Genomic DNA, 27,660 nt, shown 5'->3' with positions numbered 1-27,660 from the left:
GTACGGGTAGTACCCGGTGGATGCATTCGAACTTCTTGGTACATTCAAACTCGAATGATTCGCAGATCCTTTGTCCGTCCTTGCCGCAGTTTATTTCGTCGTAGCTTCCGTCGCAGTCGACGACTCCGTCGCATCGTTTGGAGCCTGAGAGGCAGGTGTTTGTCGTGGGGCAGAAGAACTGTTGATCTGTGTCACAAGTGGTGCAGTTGATTTCGTCAGAGCTGTCGTTGCAGTCGTCGAAGGTGTCGCAGTACATAAAGATCTCGATGCAGCGGCCGTTTTTGCACGTGAATTCGTCAACCTCGCATGGCTTTCTTTCTACAGAAAGAAAAGCGAAATAGTGTTTAGGTCTAGTTAGTTCGAATTTGCGTACGCTCGCGAACGTCATTAATTTTAGCAGTAAATGACTTAAAGGGACTCCCTCGAAGAAATGTACCACATGGTTTTCCAATTGTTCTACCTCGTCTTGGGAGTCCTCTTAATCGACGAGTTACCATTTCGTCGCCTGACAACTTGTTTGATCTACAGACCAGAGCGCACTCAGGCCAATGTCGACTCTAAGCGTTCAGAAACGATTTGATCTATAAACCATGTTCCGTGATCTGATACACATCTTAACCGCTTGGTCGGACTATACAACGAATAAGTGAATATTTTGGTAGGTACATGTGGTAATTATAATTATTAGCATGCAACTATTTTTTCTTTAATTAAAAAATAATTCTTTAATTATGTATGGTACTAGTAAAATTCCGCAAATTAACAATGCTGTTGGAATCGTTATCATGCAATAGATTTTTTTCGGAAAAGAAACGCCCTCGACGTTGAGACTTTTCGATTTTTCGACTTTTCGATTTCTTGCTTTTCCAACTTTCGAATATTCAATTTTTCTAAATTTTAGTTTTGGAATTTTTAAGTTTATTTATTATTCAATTTTTGGATTTTATAATTTCTCAATTTTTCAATTTTTCTCTTCAATTTTGCGATTTTTAAATATTTCGATTTTTCAATTAATCGATGTTTTGATTTTCCTATTTCCCGACATTCGACTCTTTCGATTTTTCAGGTTTTTGATTTTTCAGTTTTTCTATTTTTAAGGTTTCGTTTTGTCGACTTCACTTTTTTGATTTTTCGATTTCTCAATTTTTCAGTTTTTTAATTTCTCAGTTTTTGGATTTTTCAGCTTTTCTTTCGTTTTTCAATTTTTCGAAATTTCAGTTCTGGATTTTTCAGTTTATTATTCAATTTTCCGATTTTACAGTTTGTCAAGTTTTTCACGATTTCTCAATTTTCCGATGTTTCAATTTTATGTTTTTCCAATTTTTCAAATTTGACATTAGAAACTGTTTTTTGATTTTTCGACTTCACTGATTTCTCAGTTTTTCAATTTTTTAATTACTCAGTTTTTGGATATTTCAGTTTTGAGATTTTTCAGTTTTTCTAAATTTCAATTTTGGGATTTTTCAGATTATTATTCAATTTTTCTCCTCTTCAATTTTACAATTTTTAAATATTTCGATTTTTCAATTAATCGATGTTTTGATTCTCCCATTTCTTGACTTTCGACTGTTTCGATTTTTTGACTTCACTTTTTTAATTTTTCGATTTCTCAATTTCTTGGTTTTTTAATTTCTCAGTTTTTGGATATTTCAGTTTTGGGATTTTTCGGTTTATTTATTACTCAATTTTTCGATTTTACAGTTTGTCAAGTTTTCAATTTCACGATTTCTCAATTTACCGATGTTTCAATTTTATATTTTTCCAATTTTCCAAATTTGACTTTTAGAAATTGTTTTTCGATTTTTCATTCTTCAATTTTTCATTTTTTTAGGTTTTTGATTTTTCAATTTGTTAAGATTTTGATTTTTCGACTTCACTTTTTTTGACTTTTTGATTGCTCAGTTTTTCAGTTTTTTAATTATGTCTGTTTTTGGATATTTTTGTTTTGAAATTTTTTAGTTTTTCCTTCATTTTTCAATTTTTCTAAATTCAATTTTGGGATTTTTCAGATTATTTATTATGCAATTTTACGATTTTTAAATATTTCGATTTTTCAATTAATCAATGTTTTGATTTTCCCATTTCTTGACTTTCGACTGTTTCGATTTTTCGGTTTTTGATTTTTTAGTTTGTCTATTTTTAAAAGTTTCGATTTTTCGACTTCACTTTTTTGATTTTTCGATTTCTCAATTTTTCAGTTTTTTAAATTCTCAGTTTTTGTATATTTCAGTTTTGGGATTTTTCAGTTTTTCTTTCATTTTTCAATTTTACGATTTCTCAATTTTCCGATGTTTCAATTTTACGGTTTTCTAATTTTCTCGGCAATTTTACGATTTTTAAATATTTCGATTTTTCAATTTTTCAAATTTGACTTTCATAAATTCTTGTTTTTCCATTTTTTTTGTTCAATTTTTAAAATTTGTAGGTTTTTGATTTTTCAATTTTTTAAGATTTTGATTTTTCGATTTCAGTTTTTTGACTTTGATTTCTCAGTTTTTCTTTCATTTTTCAATTTTTCTAAATTTCAATTTTGGGATTTTTCAGATTATTTATTATTCAATTTTTCGATTTTACAATTTCTCAATTCTCAATTTTTCGATGTTTCAATTTTAAGTTTTTTCAATTTTTCTCCTTTTAAATATTTCGATTTTTCATTTAATCGATGTTTTGATTTTCCCATTTCTTGACTGTTTCGATTTTTCGGTTTTTCAATTCTTCAGTTTTTTGGTTTTTCAGGTTTTTGATTTTTCGTTTTCTCAATTTCTTGGTTTTCCAATTTTTCTCGGCAATTTTATGATTTTTAAATATTTCGATTTTTCATTTCTTCAATTTAAAAATTTTTTAGGTTTTTGATTTTTCAATTTTTTAAAGTTTTGATTTTTCGAGTTCACTTTTTTGATTATGTGATTTCTCAATTTTTCAGTTTTTTAATTTCTCAGATTTTGGATATTTCAGTTTTGGGATTTTTCAGTTTTTCTTTCATTTTTCAATTTTTCGAAATTCCAGTTTTGTTTTTTGTCAGTTTATTTATTATTCAATTTTTCAATTTCACGATTTCTCAATTTTCCGATGTTTCAGTTTTACGGTTTTCCAATTTTTCTCGGCAATTTTATGATTTTTAAATATTTTGATTTTTCAATTTTTCAAATTTGACTTTTATAAACTCTTGTTTTTCGATTTTTCTTTTCTTCAATTTTTAAAATTTTTAGGTTTTTGATTTTTCAATTTTTTAAGATTTTAATTTTTCGATTTCACTTTTTTGACTTTGATTTCTCAGTTTTTCAATTTTTTTAATTTCTCTGTTTTTGGATATTTCAGTTTTGAGATTTTTTTAGTTTTTCCAATCTTCATTTTCCTTTCATTTTTCAATTTTTCTAAATTTCAATTTTTCGATTTTTCAATTGATCGATGTTTTGATTTTCCTATTTCTTGACATTCGACTGTTTCGATTTTTCAGGTTTTTGATTTTTCAGTTTTTCTATTTTTTAAGGTTTCGTTTTGTCGACTTCACTTTTTTGATTTTTCGATTTCTCAATTTTTCAGTTTTTGAATTTCTCAGTTTTTGGATATTTCAGTTTTGGGATTTTTCAGTTTTTCTTTCATTTTTCAATTTTTCGAAATTTCAGTTCTGGATTTTTCAGTTTATTTATTATTCAATTTTTCGATTTTAGAGTTTGTCAAGTTTTCAATTTCACGATTTCTCAATTTACCGATGTTTCAATTTTATATTTTTCCAATTTTCCAAATCTGACTATTAGAAACTGTTTTTCGATTTTTCATTCTTCAATTTTTCAATTTTTTACGTTTTTGATTTTTCAATTTGTTAAGATTTTGATTTTTCGACTTCACTTTTTTTGACTTTTTGATTTCTCAGTTTTTCAGTTTTTTAATTACTCTGTTTTTGGATATTTCTGTTTTGAAATTTTTAAATTTTTCCAATCTTCAGTTTTTCTTTAATTTTTCAATTTTTCTAAATTTCAATTTTGGGATTTTTCAATTTATTTATTATTCAATTTTTCAATTTCACGATTTCTCAATTTTCCGATGTTTCAGTTTTACGGTTTTCCAATTTTTCTCGGCAATTTTATGATTTTTAAATAATTCGATTTTTCAATTTTTCAAATTTGACTTTTATAAACTCTTGCTTTTCGATTTTTTATTTCTTCAATTTTAAAAATTTTTAGGTTTTTGATTTTTCAATTTTTTAAGGTTTTGATTTTTCGAGTTCACTTTTTTGATTATTTGATTTCTCAATTTTTCAGTTTTTTAATTTCTCAGTTTTTGGATATTTCAGTTTTGGGATTTTTCAGTTTTTGTTTCATTTTTCAATTTTTCGAAATTCCAGTTTTGGGATTTTTCAGTTTATTTATTATTCAATTTTTCAATTTCACGATTTCTCAATTTTCCGATTTTTAAATATTTCGATTTTTCATTTCTTCAATTTTTAAAAATTTTAGGATTTTGATTTTTCAATTTTTTAAGGTTTTGATTTTTCGAGTTCACTTTTTTGATTATTCGATTTCTCAATTTTTCAGTTTTTTAATTTCTCAGTTTTTGGATATTTCAGTTTTGGGATTTTTCAGTTTTTCTTTCATTTTTGAATTTTTCGAAATTCCAGTTGTGGAATTTTTCAGTTTATTTGTTATTCAATTTTTCAATTTCACGATTTCTCAATTTTTCGATGTTTCAATTTTACGGTTTTCCAATTTTTCTCGGCAATTTTAGGATTTTTAAATATTTCGATTTTTCAATTTTTCAAATTTGACTTTTATAAACTCTTGTTTTTCGATTTCACTTTTTGGATCAAAAGATTTCTCAGTTTTTCAATTTTTCCATTGTTCAGTTTTTCTTTCAGTTTTCAATTTTTCGAAATTTCAATTTTGGGATTTTTCAGATTACATATTTATTATTCAATTTCCCGATTTTCAAATTTTTGATGTTTTAGTTTTACGTTTTTTCAGTTTTTCTCTTAAATTTTACGATTTTTAAATATTTCGGTTTTTCGATTTTTCAATTTTTGACTCTTCTAAATTCTCAATTTTTTGATTTTACAATTAATCGATGTTTTGATTTTCCCATTTCTTGACTTCCGACTCGTTCGATTTGGCAGTTCTTCAATTCTTCAATTTTTAGATTTTTTAAGGTTTCGATTTTTTTTAATTTTATTTTTAAAATTTTTCGATTTTTCAATGTTGTGATTTTCCGTTTTTTCGGTTTTTTATTTTTCCGCTTTTAGATTTTCAGAATTTTTTAATTTTTTGATTTCTCGATTTATTGACATTTGGATGTTTCGATGTTTTGATTGTTCAATTTCTAGATTTATCAATTTTTCAGTTTTTCATTTTTCGATTTCGGCCCATTTCGGTTTCTCAATTTTTCGACTTGTCGACTTTTTAATTTCTGGATCTTTTGATTTTTCGATTTCTCGGTTTTTCCACTTTTTACTTTTCGGATTTTCGATTTTCCACTTCTTGGATGTTTCGATTTTTTAAATTTTGGAGTTTCGATTTTTCGTTTTTCGGTTTTTAAATTTTAGATTTTTTTTCTCAGTGTTAATATCATACAATGTATCGAAAATAAACACAAAAATTTGTCACTAAATTTGTCGTTAAAAAATCCATAGAAAGTAGAAGACAAAACATAAAAATAACTACATTTTCCCGAAAAAAATCTACTTATTCATTATAAAATCCGACCAAACAACTATTTCCCGCAGAAATTATGCTCCAAATCAGCTAAATCGCTTAGAGTCGACACTGGCTTGAGCGCGCTCTGGTCTGTAGATCAAACAAGTTTTCAGGCGCCGATTTAATATACACAACTATAAATCCCCCCGAACGTCATCAACGTCGCAATCATCGATTATCATTTACCAGAACCCGCCGCCAAATCGACGCCCATTTTCACTCAAACTACTTCCCACCGAGCAATCTCGACCCTAATTACCACCATCAACCCCAACTTACCGCAGTCCTCTTCATCGCTGGAGTCATACGGCCCGCAATCAGCCACCGAATCGCATTTCCACACCGACGGAATGCACCGCTTCGAAACGGCACACTTAAACTGCGCCGCCGAGCAGACCTGCGAGCAATTCTTCTCGTCCTCGTCGGTCCCGTCGACGCAATCTTGCTCGCCGTCGCAACGCCAGTACTTGGAAATGCACGTGTGATTATCGCACTTCATCTGATTCGCACCGCACACGGTGTCCCCGCAGGGACCATCAGGTCCCCCGGCTTCGTCGGAATGGTCGCCGCAGTTATTGATACCGTTGCAGGTCTCCGACTGCGGGACGCAATACGAGTTCTTGCACTGGAACTGACCCGGAAGACAGATATTGAAAACGTGGGTGTTGTTCAATTGAGGTAAGCACGTGTTGTTGACGAGATGGAAGCCGTTGGAGCACTCGCACACCGCCCCCACGGGGGTGGGTAAACACAGCTCGGGACACTCGGTGTTCTTGGTGCAGTTGTTCTCACCTACAACGGGGTTGAGTCTGTTATTACACTGCATCAACGTTATTTCTAATATTAGTTCTATGTACATTAGCGTTTATCTTTTGTTAAACTAATTAATAATTATGGGAAACTTTTGAACATCATGTGATGATTTCAACCCTTAGACATCATGTGATGATCCAGTACAGTAGACCTAAAATTATTATATTCTCAAATTTTCGGGAAAATGAATTGGGTCGTTTTGAATATTGATTTGTAATAATCAATAAAATAACGAAACAATTTACTCACGTATACGTATCAGAGGCAGCTGAAAATCGTGTATGTATAAACATTCTTAATTTAAGATGACAGGCGTAACAGCATACGTGAGAGTTAAACAGAGAAACTGTAAACAAAACGACCATCGGTTTTATTGCTTCGACTTCCGCTTATTATATAAAACATTGGGTTTTATTTTAATTCTTGACGGTGAAATTCACAATTGGTTGATTATAAACATGTATATTTCACATTCGCGGAACCAAGTGAGCGCATTAACAAATGCAGGTCTGTAATGTTAAAGTCGATGTAAATAAGCGTGCTACCCTTATGTTTCAACCGAGTTTTTCCTTTAACAAATTTTGTGTCTACCAAATTGGGTTGGTTGGGGTGTAATACTAATAATAAGTGTTGCCTTTAATTTAATCAATAAAATAAATTGACTTCATTAATTTTTTTGAACCACCTCTTAAGAAAATCTAAAAAATATGAATGGAATGATAAATCACAAGTACAAACTCATCATATTTTTTGCATTTTAGATAGGATTTATTCAGCAAAATTTAAGGGTGACGTCATCAATTTTTTTAGGAGGGATGAACAAATACATTTTGAACAAAAGTTTACCATGCTTATAATAACTTTAAAATATTCCCAAGATTTCAAAGCATTCGGTTTTGTAATTCCTGATTAAATCGATAAAATAAATTCACGCCTTCATTAATTTTTTTGAGTCACCCTGCATATGCAAATCCAAAAATATGAATGGAATGATAAATCACAAGTACAGACTCATCATATTTTGTACATTTTAGATACGATTTATTCGGCAAACTTTTGAGCTGACGTCATCAGTTTTTTGTTGAAGATAACCAAATATATTTTGACTAAAAATTTATTATGCTCTTTATAACCTTAAAACATCTGCAAGATTTCAAAGCATTCGGTTTTGTAGTTCCTGATTAAATCAATAAAATAAATTTACGCATTCATTAATTTTTTTGAGTCACCCTGTATATGCAAATCGAAAAAATTTGAATGGAATGATAAATCACAAGAAGAGACTCACCATATTTTGTACATTTTAGATAGGATTTTTTCAGCTAAATTTTGTGGTGACATCATAAATTTTTTAGGGGGGACGACCAAATACGTTTTGATCAAAAATTTACCATGCTTATGATAATTTTAAAATGTCTTCAAGATTTCGAAGCATTCGGTTTTGTAGTTCCTGAGTAAATCAGTAAAATAAATTTACGCTTTCATTTATTTTCTTGAATCACCCTGTATATGCAAATCCAAAAAATATGAATGGAGTGATAGATCACAAGTACAGACTCATCATATTTTGTACATTTTAGATATGATTTATTCGGCAAATTTTCGAGCTGACGTCATCAAGTTTTTGGAGGGGATAAGCAAATATATTTTGACTAAACATTTATTATGCTCTTTATGGCCTTAAAACATCTGCAAGATTTCAGAGCATTCGGTTTTGTAGTTCCTGATTAAATCAATAAAATATATTTACGCATTCATTAATTTTTTTGAGTCACCCTGTATATGCAAATCCAAAAAATATGAATGGAGTGATAGATCACAAGTACAGACTCATCATATTTTGGAAGTAAAAATGACAATATAACACTGGATCAATTAAGATTTCGAAAATCAATTGGCAAGAATTAAATCATCTTTCATATTGACAAATCTCCCACCAACAGAAGGCGTTTGTTTCATGGATTTTAAATTTTTGAGTTTATCAGTGTAACCTGGAATCTTACTTTTTTCGAGTAATTAAATTGTAAATTTTAATAAATAGCTCAAAATTTTACATGATTAAAAAAAAATTTCTAATTCGAGTTTTTCGTTTTTTTTGGATTTCCTGAGAAAATTTACCATAGTAATGTATACTTTTTTTTACACCATTAGAAACTAGAGATTTCAATGAACAAAAAGCACACCGATTTTTTACTTCCCGAGCGTAAGCAAAGGAAGTATTGTAATTGAGTCCGTCGGCCGACTCTCTACTTTTACGTTTTCTCGATCTTTCATGACCCCTAGAAGACGAAGAAATAGGTCTCCCATTTCCGTCTGTCTGTCCGTCTGTCTGTCCGTCTGTCCGTCCGTCCGTCTGTCCGTCTGCCGTCCCGGATTTTTATTACACAGATAATCTCCGAAAGTACTCGACCGATTGTTGTGAAATTTTGTACTTATATTAAGAATATCATGTAGATGGTAAAACGCTAACCAAAATTTGTCTAATCATCCCCACCACTAATGCGATGACGTCACTTCAAAATTGTACATAGTAAATGGGTTTTCAATTGTATAAAATAACATAGTCCTACACATGTAGTTTACAACTCTGAATCGACTTTTCACCCGAAACGTCCAGATTTTTGGAAAAAAAAATCAAAATTATAAAACAACATTTTGAAATTTAATTTTTAATCTGCTAACCAGAATGCTTTGAAATGTTGCAGATGTTTTAAGGCTATAAAGAGCATCATAAATCTTCAGTAAAAAAATATTTGCTTATCCCCTCCAAAAACTTGATGACGTCAGCTCAAAAGTTTGTGGAATAAATCATATCTAAAATGTACAAAATATGATGAGTCAGTACTTGTGATCTATCACTCCATTCATATTTTTTGGATTTGCATATACAGGGTGACTCAAAAAAATTAATGAATGCGTAAATTTATTTTATTGATTTAATCAGGAACTACAAAACCGAATGCTTTGAAATCTTGCAGATGTTTTAAGGTTATAAAGAGCATAATAAATTTTTAGTCAAAATATATTTGGTTATCTTCAACAAAAAACTGATGACGTCAGCTCAAAAGTTTGCCGAATAAATCGTATCTAAAATGTACAAAATATGATGAGTCTGTACTTGTGATTTATCATTCCATTCATATTTTTGGATTTGCATATGCAGGGTGACTCAAAAAAATTAATGAAGGCGTGAATTTATTTTATCGATTTAATCAGGAATTACAAAACCGAATGCTTTGAAATCTTGGGAATATTTTAAAGTTATTATAAGCATGGTAAAACTTTTGTTCAAAATGTATTTGTTCATCCCTCCTAAAAAAATTGATAACGTCACCCTTAAATTTTGCTGAATAAATCCTATATAAAATGCAAAAAATATGATGAATTTGTACTTGTGATTTATCATTCCATTCGTATTTTTTAGATTTTCTTAAGAGGTGGTTCAAAAAAATTAATGAAGTCAATTTATTTTATTGATTAAATTAAAGGCAACACTTATTATTAGTATTATACCCCAACCAACCCAATTTGGTAGACACAAAATTTGTTAAAGGAAAAACTCGGTTGAAACATAAGGGTAGCACGCTTATTTACATCGACTTTAACATTACAGACCTGCATTTGTTTTATGCGCTCACTTGGTTCCGCGAATGTGAAATAGACATGTTTATAACCAACCAATTGTGAATTTCACCGTCAAGAATTAAAATAAAACCCAATGTTTTATATAATAAGCGGAAGTCGAAGCAATAAAACCGATGGTCGTTTTGTTTACAGTTTCTCTGTTTGACTCTCACGTATGCTGTTACGCCTGTCATCTTAAATTAAGAATGTTTATACATACACGATTTTCAGTTGCCTCTGATACGTATACGTGAGTAAATTGTTTCGTTATTTTATTGATTATTACAAACCAATATTCAAAACGACCCAATTCATTTTCCCGAAAATTTGAGAATATAATAATTTTATTCTTAGTATTACACTACATCTATCCCAACTGATATACGTGTCCTTGCAAAAATGTTGATGACGTCATCGCAATTTTTTTTTAAATTCCCACTACAAAAATGTAATGAGAAAAAAACACAATAGGCATGCAGTCGTCAAGTTTCCGACAGCGAGGGAAGTACTGTCTAAACTCTTTAGACCAATTTTTTTTGTTATATTTTCTTCCTTTTCCAATGGGTATCATCCTGTTCTAAATTTTTTTGTTCTAAAAAATTATCGGCCCTGGCCTATTAGGTTATAATAATATGCTTAATGACTAATGTATCAGGTATTATGCACAATTCCTGTTCCTCTGTTAGTTATTATCAATATTACCTAAACGTATACGTTATTGTGCATTATAACTGAAAAATTCAGTTATTACGCATAATTCCTAATGTTTCCGGTTATTATGCATAATAACTGACAAGTTTAGTTATTACGCATAATTCCTAAAATATCTAGTTATTATGCATAATAACGTATTTCGGATATTAGCTGTAACATATATATCCCCAAACTCATTGTAAGAACAGAACAATATTAATAATGGAACTCTAATGCGGTAGAAATCGAGAACCGTGACTTGTAAATAAAAATCATCTTGAGTATTTAAATGTGAGTTTATTTAAAAACGACAAAACAACCCCGTACGTGTTAAGTGATTCGACCCCGGAAACGCGAACCCTTTACAAGTCACTGGAGACCACTTTAGAGTTTTCTTACCTTTTTGGGACGAGGCGTCGTACAGTTTGATGTCTAGGATCGGGGGGTTGCTGTGATCCAGCTCCTTCAACCCGGTTTTACTGCTGTACATCATCACGGTCCCGTTGGCGAATTCCGTGAAGTAGAAACGTTTCCCCGGTCCTAATGCCAACCCGAATGGATGCTTGATCCCTTTACTCAGCTCCACTCTCCTGTTCCTCCCGTTGAAATCGATACTCTCGATCCTACTCAAGTGACGATCGCACCAATACAGCCTCTTCTCGACCAAATCCAGCGTAAGCCCGCTCGGCCAATCTATATCCACCTCGACGAAATCCTTCAAATTCTTCCCGTCCATATTAGCGACGTAAATCTTCCCTTTATTCGGAAAAATATTCGACCAGTCTCCCCAATACATCACCCCTCGACTCGGATCCAGCGTGATCGACACCGGGTTGAAAAACGGGTCTTGAATCAAAGTCCGACTCTGCGACGAATTAGCCAACTTGAGCACACTAATACTCCCGACTTCGTGATCCGTCCAATACAAATTGCGCGACATCCAGTCCACGGCGAGCCCGTCGCACATTCGCACGTTCTTCTGCAGCACGACTTTATGCGACGAGTCACTAATTTTCGTGCTCTCGATCACCATCCGGTGACTATCCGAGTAAATGATGCTACCGCTCTGCACGTCGTAGTCTATAGCCGTGGGTTGGCGGATCCCCGTCACAGGAATCATAGTTTCGTTGTTGCTATCAAGCTCGATACCCTTAATCGAAGCCGGTTTACTCTTCGCAATCAAAAGAAACCGATTACCGGTTTTAATGACGCAGCGGTTTTTACTATTCATGCGATACCCAGCAGCACAGAGGCATTTCTCGATAGCAACGTCGCGCTTCCAGTTGGAGATACACATGTGCTCACAGTCGGATTTATAGTGGCAGGGGTGCGGAACTAAAAATGGCGCAGTCGGTAGGATGCGATTTAACCACGACGAAAACGAGAACTACTCACCTATGGGGTGCCGCTGCCTGTGGTACACGTGGATATTAAACGGCCTACTTGTCTCCTTATACAGCACATCCGCCTTCTTAGTAAACTTATCCAGCCGGAGAATGTCGTTGCTGTACCACGACGACAAATACAACTTGTTTTCGAAAACGCTGATCCCGTAGAGATTTTGCATCGAAAGCCCTCTTAAAATCGTCTTCCTGTGCTTGCCTTCGTAGTCCACGCGTTCCACGAAATCCAGATAGGTGTCCACCCAATAAATCTGCTGGGTGGGGTAGTCCACCGTCACCCCGTACGGGTACACGATCTTGACGTCGACTATGGGCTTCCTGTCGCTCCCGTCCATTCTACACCGCTCCAGCATGGGAGACGAGTGCCCCCACTTCGTGAAGAACATGTAGCCTCGGGTGGGGTCCAGAGCCACCGCTCGAGGTTTGCCCAGGTCGTGCTCCAGGAGGATGTTACACCACTCCAGGTGCTCGGTGCACACCAAAATGATTTCTCGTTGGTCGTCCAAGAAGTACCAGTTTCTGGAGACCCAGTCCATCGCCATCTGCTGGACGGATTCGAACTCTAAAAGGGTGGAGCGGGATTTGAGTTCGGTGCGTTGAGTGAAGTCGTCTATGTTGGCGCAGACGAGAGACGCTTTGGAGTGGTTGTGGTGGACGTAGCACACGGAGTGGTTGTTGAAGATGAATTCCAGAGCGGTACTGTTGAGGAGGTCCAGGAACGAATTGCCTGGCCAGGGGTCGCCGGTGAGTTTGAGGCGGCGGATCTCGGCCTGGGTTGAGAAAATGAGCGAGGGTTCCATGTCTCTGGGAACTGAAAGAACGGCGGCATTCAGATAAGGCAGTTTTGTAAAGTTTATGGGTGGTACCAGGATTCAATATTTAAGGATTCTAGGAATTTAAAATTTTCCGATTTCTCCACTTTTGAATTTCCAATTTTTCCGAATTACAATTGATTTTGTAGTTTTTCGATTTTTATTTTGCAATATTTAGTTTTTACAATTTTTAGATAGGTATTTTAAATTTTCATTTTTTCAAATGTTTTGAATTTTCAGTTTTGTAATTTTTATTTTTTGATTTCTTAATAATGCAATTTTTCAAGTCTTCAATTATAATTTTGCAATTTTTCGATGTTCAATTTTTGAACTTTTTACTTTCTCGACTTTTAAATTTCAATTTCCTGATTTTTCGATTTTTTTATTTTTTCGATTCTCGACATTTAATTTTTCTATTTGAAATTGTTTTGGTTTAAATTTTTTTAATTTTTCGATTATTCATTTTTCTTATTTTTCCAAATTACAAATACTTCCGTGTTTCGATTTTTCAATTTTTAGATTTTTCAGTTTTACAATTTTCTCAATGCGATTTATCAATTTTTAATTTTTCAATTTTCCTTTACAATTTTTTGATTTCTCCATTTTTCACTTCTTCGTTTCTTCATTATCTTGATCTGATTTCTTTCTGGTTTTCAATGAATTTTTCAATTTTAAGATTTTAAGATTTTGCAAATTTTCATTTCTTTGCTTTCTCGTTTCGGTTTCTCAATTTTTGGAGTTTTGAGTTTCAAAATTTTTAATTTTTCAATTTTTCAGTTCTTCTTTTCTTCAGTTATTGGACACGCAATTTTTGAATTTTTCAATTATAAATTTTTCAAGTTTTGAAGTTTTCACCTTCCCGACTTAAATTTTCGATTATTATGTTGTAATGTTTGGAATTTTCAGTTTGCAATTTTTCGATTGTCGACATTTTATTTTGATTATTAAATTTTTTTATTTTTTCGAATTACGAATTTCTCAATCCGATTTTTCAATTTTTAAATTTTCCGATTTTCCTGTACAATTTTTTAATTATTCGTTTCTTCATTTTTTCGATTTGCAATTTTTCGGTGTTTAGATTTTACAATTTTTTTTTTTTCAACTTTTCGATTTTTTAATTTTTAGATTTTTCAATTTTACAATTTTCTTTGTAATGTTTTGAATCCTCACTCATCCGATTTTCTACGATTTTTCCCTTTTTACGGTTTTCGATTTTTAGTTTTTCTTTTTCTCTACATTTTGATTTTTCAATCGTCCTTTTTCTCGATTTTAATTTTTCAACTTTTCGATTTTTCTTTGCGAATTTTTAGTTTCTCCATTTTCGCTTCTTCGTTTTTTGAATTTCAAGAATCTCCAAATTTTCATTTTTTCAATTATCAGTTTTTTAATTTTTAATTCTTGTTTTCTTCAACTGTGAGATTTCAGTGTTTCGAGTTTATTTACAATTTTCGGTTTTTTTCATTTTTCGAGTTCAGTTTTAAAATTACTCATATTTCTAGATTTTTCATTTCCTCGACTTAATTTTTAAGTTCTCCGATTTTTCCGAATTGCAAATTATTTCGATTTTTTAGTTTTTCGATTTTTATTTTGCGATCTTTCGTTTTTACAATTTTTAGATGATATAAATTTTAATTTCTTCAATTTTGCAATTTTTCGATGCCTAAATTTTCTTATTATTTCGAAAAAGGACGAAAAGGTCGAAAAGAATGAAAAAGGACGAAAAGGATAAAAAGGATGTAAAAGGACGAAAAGGACGAAAAAGACGAATTGGATAAAAAATTACGAAAAGGACAAAAAGGAGGAAGAGGACGAAAAAGGATGAAAAAGACGAAAAGGTCGAGAAGAACGTAAAGGATGAAAAATTACGCAAAGGATGAAAAAGGACGAAAAAAGACGCAAAGGACGAAAAAGGACGAAAAGTGCGAAAAGGATAAAAAATTACGAACAGTACGAAAACGGGCGAGAAGGACGAAAAAGACGAAAAAGCACGAAAAGGATAAATATTTCAAAAAGGACAAAAGCGGACAAAAAGGATAAAAAATTACGAAAAGGACGAATAGGACGAAAAGAATAAAATATTACGAAAAGCACGAAAACGGACGAAAAGGATGAAAAATTATGAACAGGACGAAAAGGATGAAAAATTACGAAAAGGATGAAAAAGGACGAAAAGGACGGAAAAGGACGAAAATGTCGAAAAGGACGAAACAGGACGAAGAAGGACGAAAAGGATAAAAAATTACGAAAAGGGCAAAGAAGGACGAGAAAGAACGAAAAAGGACGATAAGGATGAAAAATTACGAAAAGGACGAAAAAGGATGTAAAAAGACGAAAAGAACGAAAAAGGACGAAAAAGACGACTGGGATGAAAAATTACGAAAAGGACGAAAAAGGACAAAGAGGACGAAAAAGGAAGAACAAGGACGAAAAAGACGAAATGGGATGAAAAAGGACGAAAAGGTCGGAAAGGACGAAAAGGACGAAGAGCACGAACAAGGATGAAAAAGGACGCAATAGGACGAAAAGGACGAATAAGGACGAAAAGGTTAAAAAATTACGAAAAGGACGAAAATGGACAAAGAGGATGAAAAATTACAAAAAGGACGAAAAGGTCGAAAAGGACGAAGAATGACGAAAAGGACGAAAAGTATAAAAAGTTACGAAAAGGGCGAAAAAGGACAAAAAGGAAAAAAAAAAATAACGAAAAGGACGAAAACGGACAAGGATGAAAAATTACGAAGAGGACGAAAACGGACGAAGAGGATAATAATACTTTATTTCAACGCCAAAATAGCTTTAAGTACATGGATTTACAAAGAAGGAGGATACATAGAGTAAAAAATACACACACCTATAATTACCTACATAAGAAGAAGAATTCGTAATTTATGTTTAAAAGAGTTGAATGAAGCATAACAAAAGAAATCAATTTCATTGTAATACAAGTTAGAAACATTCAAAATTTCATGTAAAGGTGAAGCTTTAACATAATTAGTTGCGGCAAAATCAATATAAAATAGAGACTTAATCCTAGTCAGATGTTGGGGCACTCTAAATTTGATCATATTAAGTAGATCAGGCACATCAATAAGGTTATTAAGCAGTTTATAAATGAAGCAAATACTAAAATAAGTTTTCCTAGTACAAAACGTAGACAAATGAAGGTAAGACATCATAAGCTCTAGAGAGCAATTTATATTTGAAGGTAATCTAAACTTGACAAAATGTAAAAATTTTTTTAATATCGAATCAATACGCTCCAGGTGAGTTTTGTAATGTGGAGCCCAAATTATACATCCATAGTCAATAATGGGTACGACTAAAGTTTTATATAAATGAACAATAGTTGTAAAATCAAGGAAGTCTCTTGAATACCTTTTGATGCATCCCAGTACCTTACTTGCTTTGTTAATAACATGATCAATATGAAAAGAGAAATTCAGCTGACTATCAAGAAATATACCGAGATCCTTAACACAGGGCACAGATTTTAAAACAGTATTGTTAATTAAGTAACGAGGAATCGATTTATTTTTTTTCCGAGTAAAGCATATACTGTAACATTTTTCCAAGTTTAAATTCATGCTATTATCAACACACCAACGATATAAACTGTTAAGATCTGCTTGCATTAATTCACAGTCACTGTTACTATTAATATTAAAAAAAAATTTCAAGTCGTCAGCAAATAAACTGTAATTACATTTAAAATTCTTTCCAACATCATTGATAAATAAACAGAACAGAAATGGTCCCAAAATTGATCCTTGAGGAACCCCCGAAGGCACACATCGTCTGTCAGATAAGATACTTTTAATTTTAACCTGCTGAGTTCTACTATCCAGATAACTACCAAACCATTTAAGGAGAGGGTCAAAGACTCCGTAAGCAGCTAATTTTTGTACTAAAATATAATGATTGACTTTGTCAAATGCCTTACAAAAATCACTATAGACGGCGTGAACCTCCAGACCATTACCCATGGATTCAAGAATAGAATTTACATAATGAAATAGATTAGTGATTACAGAGCGCTTTGGAAAGAACCCATGCTGACATGGAGAAATTACAGATTTAAACAAAGGAAATAGTTTCTCTAACACAATAGATTCAAACAGTTTACTTATAGTAGATAACAACGAAATTGGACGGTAATTATTGATACGATTTCTAGCACCATTTTTGTATACTGGGACTACAAACGCGTGTTTCCATGTATCAGGGAAGACTCCTGATGAAAGAGAAAGATTAAATAAAATTTGCAAAGGCAAGACAAGAGCTTCATGACACATTTTTAAAAATTTAGGTGGCAGTCCATCAGGCCCGGGTCCCTTATTGACGTCTAACTTATTAAGAGCATTTTCAATTTCAACAAAACTAACAGAAATAGATCCAACATTAACAGACTTATCAGGTAGCAAAGTACATTTCACAAAATTATTGAAATCAAATGCAGTAAAGAAGTATTCATTAAATGCTTCACAGATGGTTTTATCATCACTTAAAATATGCAAGTCCTGAGATAACATAGGCGAAGGTGTATAATTAAGTTTAGATTTTTTGCTAACAAATTTCCAAAAATTTTTGGGATTAGACTTGAGATCATTTTCAATGCCAGCTAAATATATACTATGAGCAATCTTAATTTCAGATTTACAACGTTTTCTAAGAGCTTCAAAAGTTAGGAGATCACAATTACGATTATACATTTTAAAACGTTTATGCGCTATTTTTTTTTTCCCTTATGAGAGAAATCAAAGATTTCGAGAACCATGGAGGAAACAAATTATTTACAAATTTCCTTTTAAAGGGAACAAACAAATGACAAGCTTCATATATGTACATATAAAAAGTTTCAACAGCTACATTAACATCAATACTAGTAAGGACTTGATTCCAGTCAATGGACATCAAAAAATTTAAAACTCTATTGTAACTAACATTATTGAAATCATAGAAATATTCAAAATAATAATTATAGTCACATGCAAGAAAATTATCAATACTAACAATAAAAGTAGGGTGACTCGGATCAGGCCTAATTAAAGGATTACATAATTGCAACTCAATAGTTGATACATTATAAAAACATAGATCTAAAACATGATTACAATTATTTTTAAAATTATTACATTGACTAAAACCTAGAGAAGCATAATGATCACAAATATAAGATGAGCGTTCGTCACTGAGATCAAAGGGTACAAAGCCAAAATTATCATCAACAATCTTCCATTCAATATTAGGTAGATTAAAATCACCAATAATAATCATATTATCATCACATGATTGATCACAAACAAAATGTAGTGAATTTATATGACTAACAAGTTTTGAAAAATCGCAATTATGAGGTAAATAAACACAACCTACTATTAAGGTACTAGATTCAGAACAAATTTTGACCCACAGCTCTTCCACCAAGGAGTCATTGAGCATTATTTGACTAGATTTTAAATATTTGTTAACCGCTATTAATACACCGCCTCCATGACTTTTGACACTATTAATAGCATTTCTGTCAGTACGAAAGACTATATAGCGATCATCAAAAACAGATGTACTAATAATATCATCAGATAACCAAGTTTCTGTAAAAACAATAATAGGATATTCCTCAGAGAGGATGGCACAGTAGAAATCATTCAATTTTGTCTTTAAGCCCCTTACGTTTTGATAGTACACTAAGGGATTGGCAAGTTTAGGTTTTTGGCACTTATTTGCGGCTGTTTTCCTCCTAAAAAAGAATTTTTAGGAAAATTAAAACGTCTAATGCTAACACCCTGTGGCCAGAAATCTTCCTTTAAAACCAAATCCTTGTATTCAAATGGAACTCCTAATTTGAAGGCTTCATAGATCCCATTGACAGAGATATTCTCAACAACCATATCATTAGACGAGAGCTTGTTACGGACGTACTGTTTGACAACTGAGGCTTCAGTGCCCTTAACGACTTTCCCTACATAGAACCATGCCCTCTTTACATAACTAGAGCGAAGTTCACCACACTCATTAACATTTTTTAAAGTACCAACTATTGTGGGAGCCTTCCTTCGTCCGGATTTATGAGAACGACGTTGCACAACCCAGTCATCATCTTGAACATCCTTACAGACAATTTTATCCTTCGGTTTGTCACGGGACGATGAACTCATAATGTCTTGTGTTGGATTATCAGCTGTTGCTTTTTTGTCTCTAGTATTCACATACTTTTTACCAACTCTGTACTCATTTTTAGTGTGTGAAAATACAGGGTTTTTAGGAGCACTGACTTCAGACTCAGAAAAATTGATGCTCTTTTCAGAGTTTGTGACATAATAAGATTTCAACTGTTGCATCTGTTGACTATTCACCATTGAGGGACATGTTAACAACCTTACCAATTCCACATTGCTTTCTTTGAGATTACGTACATCATTTCGTAACGATTCAATTTGCATAAACAGTGGCTCTATTGCCTTTGTAATAAGAATTTCGAACTGTGATTGCGGGATAAGTAATTCATCTGGTTGCGATTGAAGAACACTATTATCAAAGTTATCACTATTATCACAACAATTAATACGCGTTTCACTTATTGTTTTTACGTTTTTTAGTAGTTTAACACAGCTAGGGTGGCTTAGTGACCCACATTTAATACATGTGAGACCAGCTACCGGCATAATTTTGCACTTTTTACATGGTAATACGGGGAGACCCGGAGACACGTCTTTATTCTGCGACATCATACGATGGTATGATGGATGAAAAATTACGAAAAGTACGAGAAGGACGAAAAGACAAAAAAGGACGAAAATGTCGAAAAGGACGAAAAAGAACGAACAAGGACGAAAAGGACGAAAAAGATAACAAATTACGAAAAGGGCGAAGAAGGACGAAAAAGAATGAAAAAGGACGAATAGTATGAAAAATTACGAAGAGGACGAAAAAGGATGTAAAAGGACGAAAAGGATGAAAAGGACAAATAGGATGAAAAATTACAAAAAGGACGAAGAGGACGAAAAAGGAATGAAAAGGACGATAAAGGACGAAAAGATAAAAAAGAACGAAAAGGTCGAAAAGCACGATAAGACAAGAAAGGACGCAAAGGTCGAAAAGAACGAAAAAGGACGAAAATGATGAAAAATTACGAAAAGGGCGAAAAAGGATGTAAAAGGACGAAAAGGATGAAAAAGGACGAAGAGGACGAAAAAGGAATGAAAAGGACGTTAAAGGACGAAAAAGGTCGAAAAGGATGAAAAATTACGAAAAGGACAAAGAGAAGGAAAAAGGAATGAAACGGACGATATAGGATGAAAAAACACGAAAAGGACGAAAAGGATAAATATTTCGTAAAGGACGAAAGCGGACAAAGAGAATGAAAAATTACAAAAAAGACGAAAAGGTCGAAAAGGACGAAGAAGGGCGAAAAAGGTAAAAAGGACGAAAACGGGCAAAAAGGATAAAAAATTACGAAAAGGACGAATAGGACGAAAAGAATAAAATATTACGAAAAGGACGAAAACGGACGAAAAGGATGAAAAATTATGAACAGGACGAAAAGGATGAAAAAGGACGAGAAGGACGGAAAAGGACGAAAATGTCGAAAAGGACGAAACAGGACGAAGAAGGATGAAAAGGATAAAAAATTAGGAAAAAGGCAAAGAAGGACGAAAAAAACAAAAAAGGACGATAAGGATGAAAAATTACAGAAAGGACGAAAAAGTATGTAAAAGGACGAAAAGAACGAAAAAGGACAAAGAGCACGAAAAAGGACGAATAGGACGAAAAGGGAAGAACAAGGACGAAAAAGACGAAATGGGACGAAACAGGACGAAAAGGTCGGAAAGGACGAAAAGGACGAAGAGCACGAAAAAGGACGAAATAGGACAAAAAGGACGAATAAGGACGAAAAGGATAAAAAATTACGAAAAGAACAAAAACGGACAGAGGATGAAAAATTACATAAAGGACGAAAAGGTCGAAGAATGACGAAAGTATATAAAGTTACGAAAAGGGCGAAAAGGGACAAAAAGGAAAAAAAATACGAAAAGGACGAAAACGGACGACAAGGATGAAAAATTACGAAGAGGACGAAAACGGACGAAAAGAATAAAAAATTACGAAAAGGTCGAATAGGACGAAAAGAATAAAATATTACGAAAAGGACGAAAACGGACGAAAAGGATGAAAAATTATGAACAGGACGAAAAGGATGAAAAAGGACGAGAAGGACGGAAAAGGACGAAAATGTCGAAAAGGACGAAACAGGACGAAGAAGGATGAAAAGGATAAAAAATTAGGAAAAAGGCAAGGAAGGACGAAAAAGAACGAAAAAGGACGATAAGGATGAAAAATTACGGAAAGGACGAAAAAGGATGTAAAAGGACGAAAAGAACGAAAAAGGACAAAGAGCACGAAAAAGGACGAATAGGACGAAAAAGGAAGAACAAGGACGAAAAAGACGAAATGGGACGAAACAGGACGAAAAGGTCGGAAAGGACGAAAAGGACGAAGAGCACGAAAAAGGACGAAATAGGACAAAAAGGACGAATAAGGACGAAAAAGATAAAAAATTACGAAAAGAACAAAAACGGACAGAGGATGAAAAATTACAAAAAGGACGAAAAGGTCGAAGAATGACGAAAGTATATAAAGTTACGAAAAGGGCGAAAAAGGACAAAAAGGAAAAAAAATACGAAAAGGACAAAAACGGACGACAAGGATGAAAAATTACGAAGAGGACGAAAACGGACGAAAAGGACGAAAAGAATAAAAAATTACGAAAAGGTCGAATAGGACGAAAAGAATAAAATATTACGAAAAGGACGAAAACGGACGAAAAGGATGAAAAATTATGAACAGGACGAAAAGGATGAAAAAGGACGAGAAGGACGGAAAAGGACGAAAATGTCGAAAAGGACGAAACAGGACGAAGAAGGATGAAAAGGATAAAAAATTAGGAAAAAGGCAAAGAAGGACGAAAAAGAACGAAAAAGGACGATAAGGATGAAAAATTACGGAAAGGACGAAAAAGGATGTAAAAGGACGAAAAGAACGAAAAAGGACAAAGAGCACGAAAAAGGACGAATAGGACGAAAAAGGAAGAACAAGGACGAAAAAGACGAAATGGGACGAAACAGGACGAAAAGGTCGGAAAGGACGAAAAGGACGAAGAGCACGAAAAAGGACGAAATAGGACAAAAAGGACGAATAAGGACGAAAAGGATAAAAAATTACGAAAAGAACAAAAACGGACAGAGGATGAAAAATTACAAAAAGGACGAAAAGGTCGAAGAATGACGAAAGTATATAAAGTTACGAAAAGGGCGAAAAAGGACAAAAAGGAAAAAAAATACGAAATGGACGAAAACGGACGACAAGGATGAAAAATTACGAAGAGGACGAAAACGGACGAAAAGGACGAAAAGAATAAAAAATTCCGAAAAGGTCGAAAACGGAAGAAGAGGACGAAAAGACAAAAAAGGACGAAAATGTCGAACAGAACGAAAAAGAACAAAGAAGGATGAAAAAGATAAAATATTACGAAAAGAGCGAAGAACGACGAAAAAGAATGAAAAAGGAATGAAAACGACGTTAAAGGACGATAAAGGTCGAAAAGGATGAAGAGGATGAAAAATTACGTAAAGGACGAAAAAGAACGAAACAGGACGAAAAGACAAAAAAGGGCGAAAAGGACGAAGAGGACGAAAAGATAAAAAAGGACGAAAAGGACGATAAGACAAAAAAGGACCCAAATGTCAAAAAGAACGATAAAGGACGAAAAGGATGAAAAATTACGAAAAGGACGGAAAGGATAAAAAAGGACGAATAGGATGAAAAATTACGAAAAGGACGAAGAGAAGGAAAAAGGAATGAAAAGGACGACAAAGAATGAAAAAGGACGAATAAGGTCGAAAAAGATAAAAAATTACGTAAAGAACGAAAAAAGACGAAAAAGACGAAATAATTAAAAGGGACGAAAAGGTCGAAAAGGACCATAAGACAAAAAAGGACGGAAAGGTCGAAAAGAACGAAAAAGGACGAAAAGGACGAATAGGATGAAAAATTACGAAAAGGACGAAGAAGACGAAAAAGGAATGAAAAATTACAAAAAGGACGAAACAGGACGAAAAGACAAAAAAGGGCGAAACGGACGAAAAAGGACGAAGAGGACTAAAAAGGATGAAAATGGACAAAAAAGATGAAAGAGGACGAAAAGGTCGAAAACAACAAATAGGATGAAAAATTACGTAGAGGATGAAAAGGACGAAAAAGGGCGAAAAGGTCGAAAAGGATGAAAAAGGACGCAAAGGATAAAAAATTACTAATAAGACGAAAAATGACGAAGAGGACGAAGAAGGATGAAAAGGACGCAAAAAGACGAAAAAGCACGAAAAGGACGAAAACAGACGAAAAGGATGAAAATTTATAAAAAGGACGAAAAGGATGAAAAATTATGAACAGGACGAAAAGGATGAAAAATTACGAAAAGGACGAAAAAGGATGTAAAAGGACTAAAAGGACGAATAGGATGAAAAATTACGTAAAGGACGAAAAATGACGAAGAGGACGAAAAAGGATGAAAAAGGAAGAAGGACGAAAAAGACGAAAAAGGACGAAAAAAGACGAAACAGGACGAAAAGCTCGAAAAGACCGAACTAGGACGAAAAAGGACGCAAAAGGACGAAAAGGATAAAAAAAAGTACGAAAACGGACGAAAACCATGAAAATTTTACGATTTTTAAATTTTTCACTTGTGACATTTTTCAATTTTTCGTTTTTAATAATTTCATTTTTTAGTTTGATTTTCTCAATTTTGCGATTTTTGAGTTTCTCTATTGGTTTTGTTTCCATTTTTGGATTTTTAATTTTTCGCAATTTCTTTGATTTATTTTTACAATTTTACAATCTTCCAATTCTTAGATTTTTCAATTTGTCGATTTTTTTAAATTTGCAATTATCACTTTAATGATATATTGATTTTAAGTTTACATTTTCAATTTTTCAAGTTCTCTATCTTTAATTTTTTTTATTTTTTAATGAAATTTTGAATAACAGTAAACTAGGAGATTTTGGTTTAATCGTGTTAAAAAAAACACCCGACTCAAAAATTTGGCCGCCATTTTTACATCCATCTACGATTAAATTCAAACCCGGTTTTACTCACCGTTGATCGCCACGCACCCCGTGCCGTTCTTCTCGTACCCCTGCACGCACGAGCACTTGAAGGAGCCCACCGTGTTGGTGCACACCTGGGCGCAGGAGTCGTCGAGCTCGCACTCGTCGGCGTCGACGCACTTGTTCTTGTCGGGGCGCTGCCCGTCGGGACAGAAGCACCTGGGTCCCTCGTTCGTGGGCCTGCAGCCGTAGCTGCACTGCAGCCAGTCGCAGGACTCGGACCGGTCGGTGGCGTTCCTGCAGAAGTCCCACTCGTCGCTGTTGTCGGGACAGTCGCCGTGGTCGTCGCAGAACTTCGTCAGATGGACGCAGTGGAAGCCGTCGGCGCAGACCGCCTCGTTCCACATACACCTGACCTCCTTGGGGCACATGGTGGGGTGCTCGTCGGACATGTCCGGCCCCAGGTCGGGGGAGGTGCCGCAGTCCTGCTCCTCGTCGCATACCCAGCCGGACGGTATGCACTTTTTCGTGAGGGCGCACTGGAATTGTCCCTGCCGGCATTTGTGGTTTTGGGGGCACTCGAGGGGTTCGTCGCTGGAGTCCTTGCAGTCGGGGCGGCCGTCACAGAGCCCGTTGGACGGGATGCATTGGCCGTTGTTGCACTGGAATTGGTCGCTGGAGCAGGTCACCGCTGGCGCTGGAAGAAAGGGAAAATGAGATACTAAGATTTTTTTAACTGTAAATTGTAACTATATCGGATTTTGAGTACTAAGGTGGTTAATAAGGAATTTATCGGAAGTTTCTGAATATTATGATAAAAAGTTTTGAAATTTTTGAAAGAGGTAATGGGCTAAAAAATTTAATATTCAGGATTCGACAACGAATTTTCCGTAGATCTTAAGTCCCTAATGACTCATAGGTGTGATGAAGAAAAAGGAAACAAAAAACACACTTTTTGAATGGAAAGCCCTGAAAAATAATTTTTAATTGTTTTTTCAATTTTTCGATTTTTAGTTTCAATTTTGGAAACTTTTCAACCATAATTTGAGATTTCTCTGTTTTACAATATTTTGTAACTTTTCGTTTTTTCCAATATTTCGAATTTTTACAATTTTTCGAATTTTTACAGTTTTTTAGTTTCTCAGTTTTTGTTTTTGCAGATATTTTAAGTCGTTTTTTTTAATTTTTTTATTTCAAAATTTTCGACCATTTAATTTTACAACTTTGCAATTTTTCGATTTTCCAATTTATAGTTTTCAGAATTTTTTTCATTTTTTCAATTTTCCGATTTTTCAATTTTTAATTTTTCTATTACTCGAGTTTTCAATTTTTAGATCTTTCAATTTTTTCGATTTTATAATTATTCAATGTTATAAGTTTTCAATGTTTACATGTTCAGTTGTTTTGATTTTGCAATTTTTAATATTCCGATTTTTCAATTTTTGATTTTTCAGTTAGTCGACGTTTCAGTTTTTGCAATTTTTCAATTCCTCGATTTTTTATTTTTCAAATTTTCGATCTTCAGTTTTTCAATTTTGCAAGTTTTCAACCATCATTTTAGATTTCTCTGTTTTACAATTTTATAATTTTTAGTTTCTTCGAGTTTTTAGTTTTTTGGTTTTTTCAATTTTTCATTTTCACAGTTTTTCGATTTTACAATTTTTCATTATTTCGCTTTTTCAATTTCTCAATTTTTTAATTTTTAGTTTCTCGGTTCTATAATTTTCAGATATTTTAAGTCCTACTTTTTTTTAATTTTTCGATTTAAAAATTTTCCGTTATTTAATTTTACAGCTTTGCACTTATTCGATTTTTCAGATTTTTTTTATTTTTCATTTTTTCAGTTTTCCGATTTTAAGTTTTTCAATTTTGGAACTTATCGATTAAAATTTTTTGATTTTTCAGTTTTTTAATTTTTGATTTTTCTATTACTCGTGTTTTCAGTTTTTAGATCTTTCAGGTTTTTTCCATTTTACGATTTTTCAATCACTCGAGTTTTCAATTTTTAGATTTTTCAGTTTTTACAATTTTTCAATATTTCTACATTTCAAATCCTCATTTTTTTATTTTTCAAATTTTCGATTTTTGGTTTGTCAATTTTGCAACTTTTCAATTATAATTTTAAATTTCTCTGTTTTACTGTTTTATAGTTTTTGTTTTTTTCCAATTTTTCGAGCTTGCAGTTTTTAGTTTTTTCAATTTTTCATTTTCAGAGTTTTTCGATTTTAGAATTTTTCAATATCTGGAGTAAAAATTACTAACATCGTTAGATATTTTAAGTCTCGTTTTTTAAAATTTTTGAGTATTTAATTTTACCGCTTTGCAATTTATCGATTTTTCAATTTTATAGTTTTCAAATTTAATTTTTCTTTAAATATTCGGTTTTTCAGTTTTACAATTTTATATTTCGTTTTTTTCCAAAATTTCAATTATTCCATTTTCTAGTTTTTAGTTTTTGAGTTTTATTTTTCAATTTTTCGTTTCTAGTTTAATTTTTGGTTTTTCAATTTTGAATTTCAGAGTTTTTCAATTTTACAATTTTTCAGTGTTTCAGTGTTTAGTTTCTTAATTTTTTACTTTTAAATTTCTTGGTTTTTAGTTTTTCAATTTTGGAATTTCTCAATTAAAAATTACTGAAATCGCACTGAAAAATAATGTTGCGTTTACAATTTTTTAAATTTCCAATTTTTTATTTTTGTTTTTTTTTTAATAAATTTTGCAACTTCTCCATTAAAATTTTTCGATTTGTCGGTTTTACAAATTTTGGAATTTTTCGGTTTTTCCAATTTTTCAATTATTCCATTTTTTGCGTTTTTAGTTTCTGATATTTCCATTTTTTTATTTTTGTTTTTTTTTAATCAAATTTGCAACTTCTCCATTAAAATTTTTGGATTTCTCAGTTTTACAAACTTTGGAATTTTGCGGTTTTTCCAATTTTTCAATTATTCCTTTTTTTTATTTTGACTCTGATTTTTAATTCTACAATTTTTCGTTTCTAAAATTTGTAGATATTTTAATTCTTGTTTTTTAAAATTTTTCAGTTTTTCAATTTTACAGTTTTTCGATTTTACAATTTTTCAATATTTCGATTTTTCAATTTCTTGATTTTTTTGATTTTTGGTTTTTCACTTTCATTTTACCGCTTTGCAATTTTTCGATTTTTCAATTTTATAGTTTTCAGATTTAATTTATTTTAAATTTTCGTTTTTTCAATTTTCGGATTTCAAGTTTTTCAATTTTGCAACTTTTCGATTAAAATTTCTCGATTTTTCAGGTTTACAATTTTATAATTTTTCGTTTTTTCCAAAATTTCAATTATTCCATTTTCTAGTTTTTAGTTTTTGAGTTTTATTTTGCAATTTTTCGTTTCTAAAATTTATAGGTATTTTGATTTTTGGTTTTTCAATTTTGGAATTTCAGAGGTTTTCAATTTCTTGGTTTTTAGTTTTTCAATTTTGGAATTTCTCAATTAAAAAATTGCTAAAATCGCACTGAAAAATACAATTTTTTAAATTTCCATTTTTTTTT

General features: G+C 32.4%; 1 protein-coding gene across 1 annotated transcript in view; it reads right to left on the bottom strand.

Annotated features, from left to right (window-relative positions):
- The window catches only part of LOC135126164 (prolow-density lipoprotein receptor-related protein 1), a 136,963-nt gene that overhangs the window by 49,408 nt on the left and 59,895 nt on the right, over window positions 1–27,660 (bottom strand). Inside the window, exons 2-6 of the mRNA XM_064052004.1 lie at window positions 24,182–24,829; window positions 12,213–13,031; window positions 11,217–12,152; window positions 5,967–6,479; window positions 14–318 (exon numbers count right to left, since the gene is read on the bottom strand). Of these exons, the coding sequence (XP_063908074.1) occupies window positions 14–318; window positions 5,967–6,479; window positions 11,217–12,152; window positions 12,213–13,031; window positions 24,182–24,829 (3,221 nt within the window). The remainder of the gene's footprint in view (window positions 1–13; window positions 319–5,966; window positions 6,480–11,216; window positions 12,153–12,212; window positions 13,032–24,181; window positions 24,830–27,660) is intronic.

This window comes from Zophobas morio, unplaced genomic scaffold (assembly GCF_036711695.1).
Source record: "Zophobas morio isolate AGI-343-1 ecotype UQ-CSIRO unplaced genomic scaffold, CSIRO_AGI_Zmor_V1 ptg000010l, whole genome shotgun sequence".
NCBI lineage: Eukaryota > Metazoa > Arthropoda > Insecta > Coleoptera > Tenebrionidae > Zophobas > Zophobas morio.
This window is presented reverse-complemented; position numbering and strand designations above follow the sequence as displayed.